The following is a 16692-nucleotide window of genomic DNA, read 5'->3' on the forward strand; positions in this document are numbered from 1 at the left end:
TGGACATCTAGGTTGCTTCCATGTCCTGGCTATTATAAACAGTCCCAACCCCCTTTTAAATTACTTTTTTGTATCTGGCACCAAAAGATGCTTCAGAATTATTTTAATATATTTCTTGTCCCAGTCCTAGAATCATCCAGTCAACCATTTCTCCATGGAGTCCTTGTTCTCTTTACTGGAGAATGGTATTTTAGAAACCAAGATCTGGGTATTAGGTGTGCTTTTTGCTACTAGGATATCATTGCTACTAGGTCCTCTCAGATGATGGAGCAAAGAGATATATATGTGTGTGTACTAACTTGTGTTATATATTGATAAATATTTGTGTGTGTGTCTATCTGTATTTAAATTAAACATAAATCTGTACTGCTATCTTCAACTCTAATCCATGTACATTAACATAATAGTATGTAATTGGTTGTGTTCTTAACCTGGGATACTCTTCAATTATTTTATCAATGTTTTGTAACTCAAAACATTTTGAAGCTCTCAGTGGCACAGACTGGTCAGTGCTTATCCATCCATTTATCATTTTACCAGAAAAATACTACATTTCTAGTCCCACCTTGCAGTTAGGTATGGCCAGGTGATTAAGTTCTGGCCAGTGGGGAAAGGAAATTGTGGGGTGGGACTTATAGGAAGACCTCTGAACATGAGGATAGTTCAGTGCACATCCCTTTTCTTTACCTTTTCTCCTCCTTCCTTCCTGTTGCCTGGGCTTCACACAAGATGGCTGGACTACTTGTAGCCATTCTGGGTCATGAGGTAATCATGGGGGATAGAAATCAGTGCTAGGATTTTTTTTTTTTTTTTTTGGGTGTGCTAGGATTTTAAAACCAAAAGAGAAACCTGAGTTTTTGATGACTCCAAGCTGCCATACTAACCCTGATCTACTTTTATGTGAGGAAAATATAAATTGTAATCTTTTGGCCTTTTTGTTTCACCTAGCCAAACCTGAAGCTAACTTACGTACTTTTTGAAGGTGCCTGTCTGTTTAAATATTGTTTTTTTAACCTAGATCATTTTCATCAATGCTTATCTGTTACCCCTCCAAAAAAGACTTCTTAGGAGAGGCTATTGAGAATTGAGTCCTAAGCAATAAGGAGCTGAGAAGGAAGATGAGGAGATAATTAGGAGAGAAAGAACCTGGCGAGGTCAGAGTGACCTGGGCAGGGCAGATAGTATCATATAGTCATGGAGGGTAGCAAGTTAATAGTCGTATCTTAAGGATGAGTGTGAAAGTGACTAGTTATGTGGACCTGCTGAGAAAGCCTTTTACACAGATTCTGATGACGTGAATGTTAGGTCCTTTGTAATTGTCAGGTAGGTCCATGAAGCTTTGTCCTTTTCTCCCCTCAGTCTGTTTCCTCTCTGTTTAGATTGGGTAATGTCTATTGTATCTTCCAGTTCATTGGTTCTTTACCTACTCTGAGTTTTAACATTTTAGTTATGGCATTAAGTTTCCATTTGGTTCTTCTTTATATCTTCTCTTGATGAAACTATTAAATTTTTCATTTGTTCCAAGCATGTTTTAATTACTCATTGAAACATTTTTAATGAAGTGACTGCTTTAAAATCTTTGTCAGATCATTTCAACTCTTCTGTCATGTTGGTTTGGTATCTGTTGGTTGTCTCTCTCCATTCAATTTAAGATCTTCCGGTTCTTGATAAGATGAATGATCTTGGACACCTCTAAGCAGTTGGTGGTGAAAGCCTGGCTCTTCACTGACATCACTTCAGTGACATCACTGCCTGGGGAGATGGAGGGGGACCTCGCTAGTGTCAGAGTTGGGTGGAAACGCAGACTTTCCGTGTACTCTCCAGGGACACCACTGTGTTGTTCTAGATCCTGTGGTCCCTAACCAGTCTGCCTTCATCACTCCATCTTTCAGAGTCATCTTCTGTTTGTTGAAAATATAATTTCCAGAGTTCTAATTGTGCTTCGTGAAGGAATAGTGAAAAATACATCTATTCTGTCTTCCCTAAATGGAAGTCCAATTCAGTTTTGACACCACCAAGAGGTGGCACAAACCCCACGTTACGGGGTTCAGTCCCGCAAGACTGCCCCTCCTTTGGATGCTAGCCGTAAGTTCTCGTGGCCCCAGGCCACATGTACTTTTTACTTGGCTAGCTACAGATTCAGGGCCTGCCACAACCCCTTCAGGATCAATAATTCTCTAGAACTCAGGAAAGTTCTGTGCTTACAATTGCAGTTTTATTATAAAGGATACAACTTAGCAAGAGTGGAATGGTAGGGACCCATGAGGCAAGGCCTGGGGTGGAGGTAGGGGTTAGGCAGGAGCTTCTGTTAGAGTTGGGTTGCCTCCTTACTGGTTTACAGAGATGTTCACCAAATGGGAAGCTCGCCAAGCCTCATGATCTAGAGTGCTTATCTGAGGTTTTATTACATAGGCGTGACTGGTTGAATGGCCATATGATTGAACTCAATCTCCAGTCTCTCCCTCCTTCCTAGAAAATGGGGCTGTGAGTTCCAACCCTCTCATTCTACAGTTGGTTGCCGTGGCCACCAGCCCCCATCCTGAAGCTGTGTAGGCTCCTCCCAGTAAGTCAGCTCCTTAGCATAAACTCAGGTATGATATGCAGGGGCTTATGATGCATAGCAGAAGACACTGTTACTCAGGAAACGCCAAGGGTTGTAGGAGCTCTGTGACAATAGCTGGGGACAAAGACCACATATATATATTTTTTTTATTATGCTACAGATTATATTAAAAAAATTTTTTAACCAGATAAGTCATTTATTTTAGAACAATATGATGTATTTTTTGGAAGTTTCAGTTGACTCCAGTTTTCATGTCATTTAATAACATACTGTTGCCCTGACTCAGTGTCTTTTTCAGATGAAGTGCAGGAAGCAAGAAAGAAATGAGCTGTGTCTGTCTGGGGATTGGATTTCACCATCACAGCAGGGCCAAGCTTAAATAGTGTCTCTGAACAGCTGTCCTTTTCTTTTGCTTTCTCCCACCTTCACAGGAACCAGTGCATCAGTCAGATGAAAGAGGTGAAGGAGCAGTGTGAAGAGCGAATACAAGAAGTCACCATGAAGGGGAATGAGGCCCTGCCTTCCCGAGATCTCAATGAACAGAAGGACCAAAGCCAGCAGGTAGTCCTGGGCTTTTTCTGCCAGAATCTCCCAGAGGTCTTCCTGCCCTCTCTGCAGGCATCTGCTGTCCGGTTTGCTCAAGTTCCCTGAGAGTCAACAGCCTGGTCCCAGGGTGTGGGGTCTCTGACTCAGTATGCTGGCCTCTGACCCCAACCTCTGTGCTCCAGGCTTCATTTAAAGCTCACAGCCACCCTGGGAGAGGGTTGTTTTTGTTTTCCTGTTTTGAGGGCACCAAGGTCCATGGAGATGGTCAAATACTGTCCCAAGGTCAGCGCACCTGGTCAGTGATGGAGCTGATCCGAGCCACGCTGTCAGACTGCCGCCTATGTGAGCACGCCTATGGAAGTGCTGCCCACAGCCTTCTGGGGGGTCTTTGTTTTAAATATAGCCATTTTATTGAGAGATATTTCGCCTACCATAGAGTCATCTATGTAATTACAGTTCAGTGGTTTTAGTATATTCACAAATGGGAAGTCATCATCATCACACTGTGATACGGCCATCATCACAGTCAATTTTAGAACCTTTTCATAACGCCCAAAAGAAATCCCATACCCATTAGCTCACTCCCCTTTTACTTCCAGTTCCTGGAGCCTTAGATGAGCTGTGATCTATTTTCTGTCTTATAGATGTGCCTTATCTGGACATTTATTTATGACTGACAATAACATTTATCAGTTATTTTCATACAGCTTTCAGGATTCATCCGTGTTGTAGCATGTATGAGTACTTCCTTCCTTTATATGGCTGAGTAATATTCCATTGTATGACTGTACTGTATTTTGATTTATTTATTTGTCAGTTGATGGGCATTTGGGTTATTTCCACTTTTTGGCTACTATGAATAATGCTGCTGTGAATGCTCGTGCACACATTTTTGTGTGAACATAGGCTTTCATTACTTCTAGGTATATACCTAGGAGTGGAATTGTTGGATCGTGTGGTAACTCTCCGCAATATATTGAGAAACTGCCATACTGTTTCGGAAAGTGATCATACCCTTCTACATTCCTGCCAGCAGTTTATGAGGGTACCGGTTTCCCCACATCCTTGCCAACTCTTGCTATCACATTTGTCTTTCCCATGGTAACCATCCTGGTAGGTATGTGGTGCTATCTCCTTGTGGCTTTGAATTGCATTTCCCAGTGGTTGATGTTACTGAGTATCTTTTCATGTAACTTTGTTGGCTGTTTGTAATTTCTCTTTGGAGAAATTGTAAATTGTATCCTCTGTCCATTTTGAAATTGAGTTATTTTTATTATTGAGTTGTTAAGAGTTCTTTATATATTCATATAGAGATATTGGTTGTATGATTTGCAAATATTTTTTCCCATTCTGTGAGTTATCATTTCACTTTCTTGATGTTCATTGAAGTAGAGAAGTTACTAATTTTAAGTCTAGTTTATCTATTTTGTTGTTTGTTCTATGGGTGTTATATCTAAAACTGCTTTGCCTAACCTAGCATCATGAATATTTACTCCTGTTTTTTCTCCTGAGACTTGTAAAGTTCTTAGCATTTAGTTCTTCTGTTTAGTCCTGTGATTCATATTGAGTTAATTTGCATATGATGTGAGGTAGTGGTTCAACTTTATTATCTTGTGTGTGGATATCCAGTTGTCTCAACACCATTTGTTGGGGGGAAAAAAAAAATGATTCTTTTCCCCACTAAGTTGCTTTGACATCCTTGTGAGAAAAATCAGTTTACTGTGAAGATGAGAGTCTGTTTTTGGACTCTCCATCTGTTCCTTTGATCTCTTTTTCTATCCTTATGTCCGCACTAAATAGTCTGGATTACTGTATTTTTGTAATAAACTTTGAAATCAGCAGCTTTGACTGCTCCAGCTTTGTCCTTTTTCAAAATTATTTTGGCTATTCTGCACTGGATGACTTTTTATATGAATCTTTGGATCTACTTGTCAGTGTCTTCAAGCCAGCTGGGATTTGGACAGAGATTATAGTCTGTAAATCCCTTTGGGAAGTGTTGCCCTCCTGTCTTCTGATGTGTCAATGTGGGATTTCTTTCCATTTCTTTAAGTCCTTTAAAAATCTTTTCAATTATGTTTTGTAGTTTTCAGAATTCTGGCACTTCTTTTGTTCAATTTATTTCTAAGTATGTTTGATGTTATTATAAATGGAATTGTTTCCTTAATTTCATTTTCAACTGTTTATTGCTAGTGTGTAGATAATTCATTTTTTATATTGATTTTGTATCAGCCTTTCTGAACTTGTTTATTAGTTCAAGTAGTATTTTTTGTGATTCCTTAGGATTTTTTGAATACAAGATTATGTCATCTAAAAACAGAGGTAGTTTCGCATCTTCTTTTCCAATCTGGATGCCTTTTCTTTCTTTTATCGCCTAATAGCCCTAGCTAGAACCTCCAGTATAATGTTAAATGTTAACGTGGTGAGGATAGACATCATTGTCTTCTTTTTGATCATAGGGGGAAAGCTTTTAACTCTTTTACTCTCAAGTCTGATGTTAACTGTGCAAGCATACCTCATTTTATTGTGCTTCACAGATGTTTGTGTTTTTTACACATTGAAGGATTGTGGCAAATGTGTGTTGAGCAGATATATTGGCTTCCTTTTTTTCCAACAGCATTTGCTCACTTCTTGTGACTCACTGGTTATTTAGGAGTGTATTGTCTAATTTCCAAATATTTGTGAATTTCTCAAAAAACTTCATTCTGTTACTGATTTATAATTTCATCCCATTGTGATTGGTGACCATACATTGTATGATTTCAGTCATTTAACATTTGTTGAGGTTCGTTTTGTGGCCCAGCATCTGTCTGTCCTGGAGAGCAGTCCATGTGCACTTGAGAAGAATACACATTTGTGTGTATTTTGCTCTTGTTGGGTTGGGTCTCTGTAGATGTCTGCTTGGGTGGTTTGTCATGTTGTTCAAGCCTTCTCTTTACTTGCTGATCTTCTGCCTACTTGTTAATCCATTATTAAAAGTTTTCTTTCTGGGAGATATGGGCCCAAGCTCAGATCTCTGCTTTATGCCAGGTGGTAGGGCACGACCAGGGTAGGGTATGGCATTAGTCAGGGTTTCCGTGTTCTTGTTCATCAGAAGGATGCAGTGGTCCATTGCACTGCTCAGGGTTATTGAAGGTTCATGGTCACAGAGCTGCTGCCCTGACCACCTGTGTTCCTGTTTCAGCCCCGAGCCCCCAGTGAGCCCCAGCCCAGGCCGCAGGAGGCAGGCCCGCCCCAGGCAGAGGTGCCGGAAGCAAGAGGAAACGTGCCCAGCCACAGGGAGCCCCAGACACCAGCCCCTAGCTCCGAGGTGGCTTTCGATCTGAAGAGACGAGGTGAGAAGGGTAAGTGAAGCTTGCTAGTGACGTGCTGTCTCAGGGCCCTGTGCCAACAAAAAGCACAGCGGCAGCTCCTGCCCCCAGTCCATACAGACAGCCCAGTCCATACAGACAGCAGAGCGCGCTGCTTCTGGGGAGCCCAGTAGTGGGGCTGCAGGTGGCAGTGAGTGTCTCTCTGGGCACCTGGACTCGGGGCCACAGGGCTTTTATCTGCCTTCCTGATGTCCCACCCTTGTAAACTTCCTCATTCTTTGGCAGCTTGGTAAAGGCAGGTCTAGGTGTGCCTTTATTCAGGACAGTGGTGGGACTGTTTAGTTAAGGGGACGTGGCTGAGTCCTGGGTGGCTGTGACTGGCTCCCAGGTTCTGGCCTCAAGTAGGGCCATCAGATAAGCCTGGCATTACAGACTCCTCCACTTGCAGGATGCGCTCAATCCAGATGACTTGGTCTGGATTTGTTTTCTGAACCATTTCCTCTCTCTCATGGTTCTGAAGATACACTCCAGGCACAGAGAGGCTTGGAGTCTGCTGCTGTTAAGTTGCTCAGTTTTGTCCAGTTCTTTGCAACCCCACGGACTGCTGCACAACAGGCTTCTCTGTCTTTCACCATCTCCCGGAGTTTGCTCAAACTCATGTCCATTGAGTCAGTGATGCCATCTGCTAGGCCACGGCATACATGATCGGCTGCCCCGTCCACCCACAGTCCTTGGGAAGGCTCTGGGAATTGAGTGGTCTGAGGATTTCTGTTCTGTATGGTGAGGTCACAGCAAACTGTGTCCTGTGCCCAGAGGAAACCAAGGAGATTCAGGTCGTCAGCGAGGAGGAGCCTCAGAGGGACAGCCTGGCGCTGCCGAAGGAGCCAGGCCCAGGGCAGGCGGTGGAAGGAGACGGACAAGTGGGCGGAAAAGGCAATGCAGAGCCCGGAGAGCTGGGCCAAGTTGCACAGGCCCCAGCCGCCCTGCTGGCCAGCCAGGAGAATCAAGAGGCGGAGGGCCCCGAACGGGACCAGCTCGTCATCCGCGACGGACAGGAGGCGGCGCAGGACGCCGACGGGGAAGGTGGGTGAGAGGCTCCCTGGACTGCCCGCTCGGTCCTCTGCACCAGGCGCCAGCCCGTGCACGTCCTTCCCGATGCAGAATGGGCGGCCACGAAGGTGCCCGACCCGCAGGGCGCCATCTGGTGGTCTGTTCTGTCTGTTTGGTTCCATTGTCAGGCAGGAGACAAGACAGAAGGGCCAAGCCCTCCTAGCACTTGGAACTTGTAGAAATCATATTCACAGGGAGCCTAGGGGGCTTGCCAGGTGGAAGACCTTGGATGGGAGCTGAGCGCAGAGTCCACATGGGTCTCCTGGCAGGCAGACCCCACACGTTTTCCTTGTCCCCTCACCTCCTCCTGCCGTCTCACTGGTAGTACCTGGTGAGCCGAAGGAGGGAGGAAGGACAGATGGAAGGATCAGATAGATGGAGGGTCATGTGTGTTTGAGCGTTGCAGGAAAACAAAAAGTGACATGGGAATCTCACCTTCCTGGTTTGGTTGACTTCTCTTTTTTAAAGAAAAGTGTGGGAAACTGAGATGAGCAGAATATTCTGGGATGTATCTTGGTCTCTGAAAGACGGAAAACATTTTAATCCTAGCCAAGCCAGGGGCACTTAGAAGACACCTGTGTGCTGAGCCTGATAAAGTGACAGAAGGCGGGGATAGGACTTACTGGCAGAAGTTACCCCGATTTTCTGAAGAGTGTGTTCTCACAAGTTTTCAATTAAATAATTGGGGAGGAAAAAAAGAAAAAAAAGGACACTCTGGGGGCTGATCAGAGTGGCAGTCTAGTTTCAGCTTACTCCGCAGTTGGTCACAGGGCGTAACAGCTGCCAGTAGGCCTGAGCTACTGCGGGCGCCTGTGTGTCACACCTTGTTCAAGGTCAGCTCTAACGGTCTGATTAGCAGGATAAAGCCACACGGCACACAGGCCTGGGCATTCTTTCCTCTCCAGGCAGTTAGCGCAGGAATACAGAACTAGAACTGCCTTTTCCAGGCATGCTTTTTCAACAGAAGATCTTGTTTATACAGATAGGAAATGTTTACAGTAACCCTCCGAGTATGTCTCTTGATTGCATCCTGTCCTGATCTTTTCTGGTTGCTCTTCTCTCTGGGGATGAATGCAGTGATAAATGAGCTAATTCTGTATGTTTGATGGAAAAATTTTACCCTTTGACTCACAATAGCCATTCCATTTCCTTCTCTAAGGGCAGTGAACCTTTTCTGGAGATACCGCCTTTAACCAGAAACCTGTGAACTAGTTACCCTGACTCCAGCCTGGAATGAAGCTCTTTATTTAGGGCCATGTTTTAAATAGATTCAGAGTTGGAGTGGGGCATACATAAGTAGAGAAATCCTGCATGGTCTTTGCACCAGGAACAAGCACATGTGTCCCTGTCATTTCCTGAGAGGAAGCAGAAAGAGCTGATTGTTAAACCAGGGTTGGGATAACCCTAGCACCTGAGCTCTGGTGTTCCCATGGCATTGAGAGAGAAATGATGTAGCTTATGTTTTGTGGCTCTGTGCTAATTTTTCAGGGAGAAATCAGCAGAAACTGGGAGCTGATGATGACTACAACATGGATGAGAATGAGGCAGAATCTGAAACAGACAAGCAGGCAGCCCTTGCGGGGAATGATAAAAACAGAAATGGTAATTAACAATGGTGGTGGTTGGGGGGGGTCACCTTTCATGTCTGATTGTGGTCCTTCACTTTTGGTATGACTGTATACTGAATCCCAACAATAATGTTGTAAGTAATCCCTCATTAGAAGACTGTTTTCTCCGGAAGCCTTGGAGTGTAGGGGCAGTGGAGAGAGGTGACGGTTTCAGGAAGCCACAACAAGGACCTTTCAGAAAGTCTGCATACATGAACATGGGCATCAGCCCCTCAGGGGTCAGTGCGGATATGCTTCAGTGAAGTTTAGGAATTTCCCTTCAAAACAGTAGATCACTGCACGATCATTTCATAGCACCAGTCAAAATGCCGTGATGTGTACACAGGCGAGTTTTTATAGTAGCGCTCCATGTTACTTTGTGTTACTGTTATTTTGAACTTTTGAAGAGTCCAGGCCTATGGGATGGTCAGATTCTGGATTTGTCTCCTTGTGATTGGATTCTGGTTGAACTTTTTTTTTTTTTTTTTAATAGCTGCTGTTGTGTTCTTCTAGCTTCACACCAGGAGGCACAGGGTGGCAGGCTGATCCTTGGTTAAGGTGGTACCCACGAGGTCTCTCTGCCGCAAAGGTCCATTTTCCCTGTGTAACTAACATGTCATCCAGAGGGGGTGCTGTGCAGTGGTGTGACTTTGTTGTCCATTGAAAACCATTGTCTGGATGGTCAGCTGTCATTCTTTAAGGACTCCCTCACCCCCAGTGTGTATACATTTGCACACACACACAGGCACACATACTCTCTCCCTTGTGTTAGTTTCACTGTAGACTCAAGGTTTCCTTTCTTAACGTTCGTTCTTCCGTCAAACTCTTGCTGTTTCTTTCTCAGTTTTTAAGAGCTCTTTACATGCTGGGGAGGTTGGCCTTTATCTGTGATGTGGATTGCCAATACTACCTAGCAGTTTATCTTGATTTTGATTATGGTTTTTTGCCATGTGAAAGTTTCAAAAAATTTTATGTCTTTTCTTGCCTATAGATACGGAGTCACAGTTTTCTCATTTAGAGTTGAATTCACCCATTTTTTTGTTGTTCAGTATACTTTTCAGATTTTTCTTTTGGTTTTATGAAATAAATCAGATTCAGAAAAGCACACAAAACAAGCGAGTTGTTAGAAGTTAAACATTTTGTAACTGCACCCCGCCTTCCTGATCAGGAAACACCTTCCTTCCCTGTATTGCAATACCTGTCCTCACCTTTCCATTCGGCATTCTCTTGAATTTGTTTACGGGTTTATCACCCAAGTGGGCATCCCTGGATGCCATAGTTTAGTCTTGCCCATTTTCTTATATTTGATATGAGTTTAAGTCTCAATTTACAAGTCTTCTCTCCCTTCCTTCTTTCATCCGTCCATTCAGCCAGCCAGCCATTGCTATTTGATCACAGTCTGGGGAGTGTCGATTGTGTATTCATGATTCTAGTCACGGTTTGGTTTAGTGTGTTCTTTCCTCCCTATTTATTTCATGCAGATCACCAGCTGATATCTGGAGGCGGTATTTTAATTCAGCCATTCCTATTTCATTTAATTGAAATATTCTGTAAATAGAAAAGTCATGGTATTGTTCATATAGCATAGGCAGGATAAATGCTTCTTTCTCTTTACCAGTTTTCACAATAAGGAATTACTTCCTTTGACCTTTTGAAGGTGATCATTTGAAAATATAAACTTTTAAGCCTTTTTGATGGGTTTCATTCAGCTGCATTTATAATCTTTTTTGAAGTTCACATCGTCCCACCTTTGGCCAGTGAGGTTTGCCCCACTTCTCTGTGAACCGTTGGTTCCTTAGTCTTTCGTCCCGCTTAGCCACCGCTTCACTCCACACGGTGCCTTTTCTCTGTGAGGGGCTCTGCCTGGGAAGAACCCAGAGAGGAGCCGCTGCCAGCGTGTCTCAGGGACCTCCGCCCGCTCCTTCGTCTTCCACGGGCACTCGGTGGTCACCTGCTGTGGGAGTAGCAGAGACTGCCCCTCCCAGCTGCAGCTCCCCCACTGGCCCAGGTGCTTTCCGGCGTAACCTGTTGGTTGGTAGGGTTTCTGTTGTTCTCAGGTCCATCAGAGGCTCCATTGCTTCCCTCTGTTTTCTTTCCAGACACTGCGAGTGTATGGTTTGCTGTCCATGGGTTACTTTTGACTGTGTGTATTTTGGGGTCTGCAGGACTCCTGCTCAGCTAGTTTTGCTGTAAATGGTCTCTAGTTTTTGAGTTTTTAAATTTAGTAGCTGCTTTATATAAGGACTCTGAGAGGTTCAAAAACCGCCACTGTTTCTGCCATCTTTCCAGAATCCTCTATTTTCGTAACTTACATCTCTTGATTCATGTGACTCACTCTAAATGTTTTCAAGTATATGGGCATGAGATATGGGTCCGGTTTTCTTTTTCCAAAGGTGTTTGCAGTTGGCCCAACACCATCTCAGATCACCATCTCATAGTCAGTGATTTGAGGTGCTACCATCATCAAACACTGGATTTTCATATGTACTTGGTTCTGATTTTTGGAATTTCTATTTCTGTTCTATTGGTTTCTCTCTTGATTCACAGTGTACCACATTGTTCTAAGTATAGCAGCTTTTTTTTTTTTTTTTTTTTTAAATCTAGCCAGTCTACTTTCTCTGGAAAATTCAAGCCAACATCTCTTTGAATAATGCTTCTTTCCTTTTTGGCTCCTCCTTGAATTCAGATTAGAAGTGTATTAGATCTTTTCAATCTATTCATGTCTTGTGTCCTCTTTTTCATATTTTGCATTTCTGCTTCTCTGATCTGTGTTGAGAATAATTTCCTCAGAAATATCTTCCAATTCAAAAATTTTTCTTTCATCTATGCCTTCTTTGCTCTGTTTTAATTTCTAAACTTCTTACTTGGCCATTCTTTATGGGTCCTTATTCCTTGCTCATGCTTTCAATTTCTCCGTCAACATTATTTCATATGCCTTGCTTTCCAGTTGTAGTATCTGAAAACTTGTGGGGTTTCATTTCATTTCTGCTGATTCTCCACAGTACCTTGTTTGTGTATTCTGTGCTTAACTGTGAGCTACTACTTTCCTTGGAACTTCATCTGTGGGAAGTCTTTGAGGACTGAGTTACAGAGAGAAGGTTGTTTGCCTCTGCCAGTCCCAAGGAGGGTACTGCAAACTCACAACTCCTTTAATAAAGTAGGTTGTCACCTTTAGGGTTTTTGGGGATCACATAGAAAAATGAGAGTTTGAATTATACACCTGCACGATCATCTCATGTGGTTAAAAATGCTCTTTTTAACCACATGAGACTTTCCATTGCAGGTTTATTTCCTGTTGCCTTTAAGTCAAGGATGTGAAACTTTAGGGTTCACCTTTATATGGGCATCCCTTTCTTCACTCCCCATCTTGAGGGGAGCCCTCGTGTTTAGGGCCTTTTGAAGCTGTGAGGGGAGTTCGGAGTCTTCAGGCTTCAGCAAAAGTCCTCAGGACAAAAGCTGGCATTGATGCTTATTACCTTCAGTTGTTAATATTTCCACTCCATTTTTGATCTTCCTGTTAGTGTTCAGAGGCAATGCATTTTAATATTTTTTTTTTTCACTTTTCATTTTGAAATAATTTAAACAAAACTAGTAAGAATTTCCATAAACCTTCATCCAGGTACCCCAAGTGTTAACATCTTATGTAACCATAGTACAGTTATCAAAATGAAGACATTTAATAGTCACATAATGCTATTATCTATAGACATTATTCAGATTTCTTAAATTGTCCAACTAATAACCCCTTTCTGATTCAAGATCTAATCCAGAATCATACATTGCATTTATCATCATATCTCTTTAGTGTCTTTTAACCTGGAACCCTCTGTCTTTATCACTTATAGCACTGATAATTTTCTAAGTGTTTTGGCCAGTTGTTTGGTAGAAAGTTCAGTTTGATTCAGCAGTGCATCCTTAAAAAGTCTTTCGTATTTTATCCAGCATGTCACTTACTACAATTGGCAGAGTTGCTTGGGGTTTCTAAAACTGAAAGTCTTAAGTTCATTTTTAAATTATTTTCATAGACTCTTTAGCTAATTATTTTTAATGCAAAAGATGAACATGTTAGGAGTCAGAATTTCAAGCAAATACAAGTTAGGTGTGTGACTTTGCAGTGAAGCCTTGGGATCTTTCATTCTTTACACCCAGGTGTCCTTCTAAGGATTTGACCTTGTACCTGCTAAGGTTTTTAAACAAATTGAGGAGGTGAGCAAAGTAGAGAAATGGTTCTGTCAGCTCTTTTAAGAAAGAATTTTAGGTTGAAGAAATGTCATTTTAAAATTATGTCATCAAGATGGTTTCAGACCCTGTCTTCTCCAGGGAAATTAGAAGAAAAAGGCATTAGTTCCAACTTTTATTAGAGAACTTAAGACAGTCATTTATTTAATAAAATCATTAAGATGTGCAGTAGTTGTAAATGAGGATCTTGGGTTTAGGTTATATTTGTGATGTGTCTTTTTACATCCTTTGGGTGTCGTAGGATAAAGAGGGTGGAAACCACATGTAGACATCCATTCTGTAAAGGAAGAGCTTTGGAGTCACAAAAGCTAACCTGATTTGTGAATGGCTTTTAGGAGGCAGTGTGCTTCCTGCTAGAGGTGCAGTAAACAGATTCATGCAGCGCATGAGGGTCATGATCATGTCAAAAATTCTATGAGTACATTTCATACTGTCCATTTTGTAGAACATCATTTCACTATTTCACAGTTCTTGATACCTGTACATACGGACTCTTTTGCTATCTTGTCCTTGATTAGTAATGAAGTTCCACATTATGATGTTACCCTGGGAGACAGTCCTCTCTATAGACACAAGTCAGATGGGACCTGCCTGGGCTGGTTTCTCAAAATGTTTAATACTAGAACATTTTGTTTTCTTTCTTTCCTTTTTAGTTCTTAACGCTGAAAATCAGAAAGGAGACACAGTAAATTTACTTGATCAGCGTGAAAAGAGGAATCACACACTCTGAATCAAACTGGAATCACATTCTTTTGTGTCAGAATCGAACAGAGATCACTACAATAGTCACGAGGGATTGAATACTGTGAAATGTACCAAGTAAAATATCTAAAGATGATTATTGTGGAGTTTGTATTTACAATGTAGGAAAATGAGATTGTCTTTGAGACAGTGTTTTAGAGGTATTTTTGAAGTGTTTATATTGAGATGTCAAAATTGTTGAAATTTGTTGGCTAATAGGTATTTCATAAGAAGAGCAACACCAGAAATAGAACACAGGTTCTCCTTCAAGTGCGGCAACAGCAGGATTCATATTGTGAAGTGTAACCTTTGATGTGAAGGGGACTCCCATATTCACAGAGCTGGTCTTCAGTTCCCTCTGGAGTCATTCTCTTCGCCACGTGGAGTCATTCTCTTCGCCACGTGCAGTGCTGAGACAGGAACCAGCCCTGCAGTCGGCACTGAGTGATTTTTGGTTTATTCTTCTGTGCTCACTTCTGGTTCTGACAATCAGTGGCCTAGAGCACTGACTGTTAACATGAACATCACTAGCAACGGTGTTAAACAAGTCTAAACACAGAGGTGTTTTGTGTGAGGATTTTTTAAAAGACTGCTACTTGTACAGTAACCCTTGTCATTAATGTACAAAATGCTTATAAGTGACTTGTAATTTGAATACCTGTGATCTACTTGCCTTGCTTAGTGTGTGTGGGCAAAGCATTACCAAGAAAAGCCAGTGTGGATTAGACTTCTGACACATCGGGGGCCAAAGCAGGGCTGACCTTGGGCACGTGTGGCAGAGAGGGCGGTACCGCGCTGTGGCTGGGTGTGCTGTGGACAAACTGCCTACTTCACTGCTAGAAGAAGAGAAATTTGATGATGAAGGAGACACACAGCATACAGATTTGAAAAGTTTAGAAAGTAAAAAAAAAAACGCAGTAGTTGTCTTTTTCAGTTTACACATGTACCCTGTGGTAAAGGACCACATCACAAACTGATTTAAAAACCAAAAGTTAATTTGAAAATGACTAATCATAATTTGTCATAATAGTGACATCAGGTTTAAGTTGGTTCTTAACATTGCAAATAAACAGGCTCTTGTCAGACTTGTGAATGACTGGCAGACTCACATTAGTGACCTTTAGAAAGGCTCCCTGCAGGGTTAAGTGGGTGGTGATGCTTATTAAATCAGCATTCTGAGTCATAGGGCTTGAGATGCAGGGGCTTCAGGTCATGTGACATAACCCCCTGATTAACAGAGAAGAGCCTGGGGCCCAGAGGACTTCTGAAGCTTCTCCAGGCCCAGCCAGAGTGCCTGCCTCGCCGCCAGCTGTGGACTCCTGCTGCCACTGAGGGGCGGGGCCTGGTCTGCATTCAGGTTATGATCTCCAACTTGAATGCTGTGTGGTATTTTTCCTACCTAATCATTAAGATTATAACTTCCCACCCAGAAAAGGCAACTGAAGGGTGTGAAAGTAGCTTTATAAGATACTCATCTAGGTCCTTGTCCAGTGTCTAAGTCTCAATCAGTCTTAGGGTTGATGTCTTGCATATTAGCCTTTATTCATCTCATGTTTAATCAGTGTGCCTAGAGTTGCTGAGAAATGAAACTGTTCAGGTTTTAAAACTGCTTTCAGTTTTCCCTTCATCTGCTGTTGAAACCCTAAGGAATCAGCTTGTAAACTGTGGATTAAGGATGGTCGTTTGCCTTATTAATTAAACCTTTCTGTGGAATGAGATGCTGATATAAATAAAAGATAATCGTGATTTAATCTCCCTGTACTGAGGCACCTGAAAGCTGTTTGTTCAGGAGGTGTGTACTTTAGGTGTTTCTTCAGGCAGTCATGCTTTATTGCTGTTGGCTTCCCTTGGGATCAACTATTCCAAGGAACAATCTAGAGATGCCACAGCTATTTAAAAAATAAAACCTGTGTAATAAGCATCAAATAGATTATCAGACAACGTGGTCTTGGGTTCATCTAAAATCAGCAGCTAGTCCAATTTTTAATAAACTGATTCACACCCTCCTCTATATTTTCAAATGGTGTGTAGACAAGGAGTGATGATTAATTTGATCTTTCTTCCTGCAGATGAAGATTGCCATAGCAGCTTTGGATTAGATTTCATGAATACTCTAATCATTGCACCTAGCATACTTTTGTGTGATGGAATTTGAAAAAACATTGCCTGTTTAAGTCATTGTGGTGTCATTAAATAACTAGGTTGATAACTGGCGTTAATTGTTTTACTTGGTAATAGGTGGTTATCTATTCATAACAGAACTTGGAATGGTGGAAGAGAATTGTAATTTCAGAGTCTTCTAAGGTCCAGGGGGGAACTGGTCTATTCTCATTATGTATTTTAGCTTAAAAGATTATAATCTTTATCAATGATTAATAATAATTAATCATTAATAGAGATGGTAATCTTTACTAATGATTATAGATTAAGGATAGTTTATAGGAGACTCAGTCCACTTCTAACACTTGCCATTGAAATGAGTTTGAAAATATATATTTAATTTTAAAGTTTCCATTAACTCTGGGTTATACTAATATTTTTTTCACATTGTCATCTTAGATTTTGAAAATATTAGTAT

The 16692-nt window shown here is 41.9% G+C and overlaps 1 protein-coding gene across 4 annotated transcripts in view; it reads left to right on the forward strand.

The window, feature by feature from the left end:
• Positions 1-16323, forward strand: part of GOLM1 (golgi membrane protein 1) — a 54956-nt gene extending 38633 nt beyond the window's left edge. For 3 of the 4 annotated variants that reach the window (XM_061163729.1, XM_061163727.1, XM_061163731.1), the window contains exons 6-10: positions 2995-3124; positions 6291-6450; positions 7231-7500; positions 9016-9129; positions 14027-16323. In XM_061163729.1, coding sequence (XP_061019712.1) covers positions 2995-3124; positions 6291-6450; positions 7231-7500; positions 9016-9129; positions 14027-14103 — 751 coding nt within the window. In that variant the 3' untranslated portion in view covers positions 14104-16323. The remainder of the gene's footprint in view (positions 1-2994; positions 3125-6290; positions 6451-7230; positions 7501-9015; positions 9130-14026) is intronic. The other variant, XM_061163728.1, reaches the window with a different exon arrangement.
• Positions 16324-16692: the final 369 nt, after the last annotated feature.

Source organism: Dama dama, chromosome 16, assembly GCF_033118175.1.
Source record: "Dama dama isolate Ldn47 chromosome 16, ASM3311817v1, whole genome shotgun sequence".
Taxonomy (NCBI): Eukaryota; Metazoa; Chordata; class Mammalia; order Artiodactyla; family Cervidae; genus Dama; species Dama dama.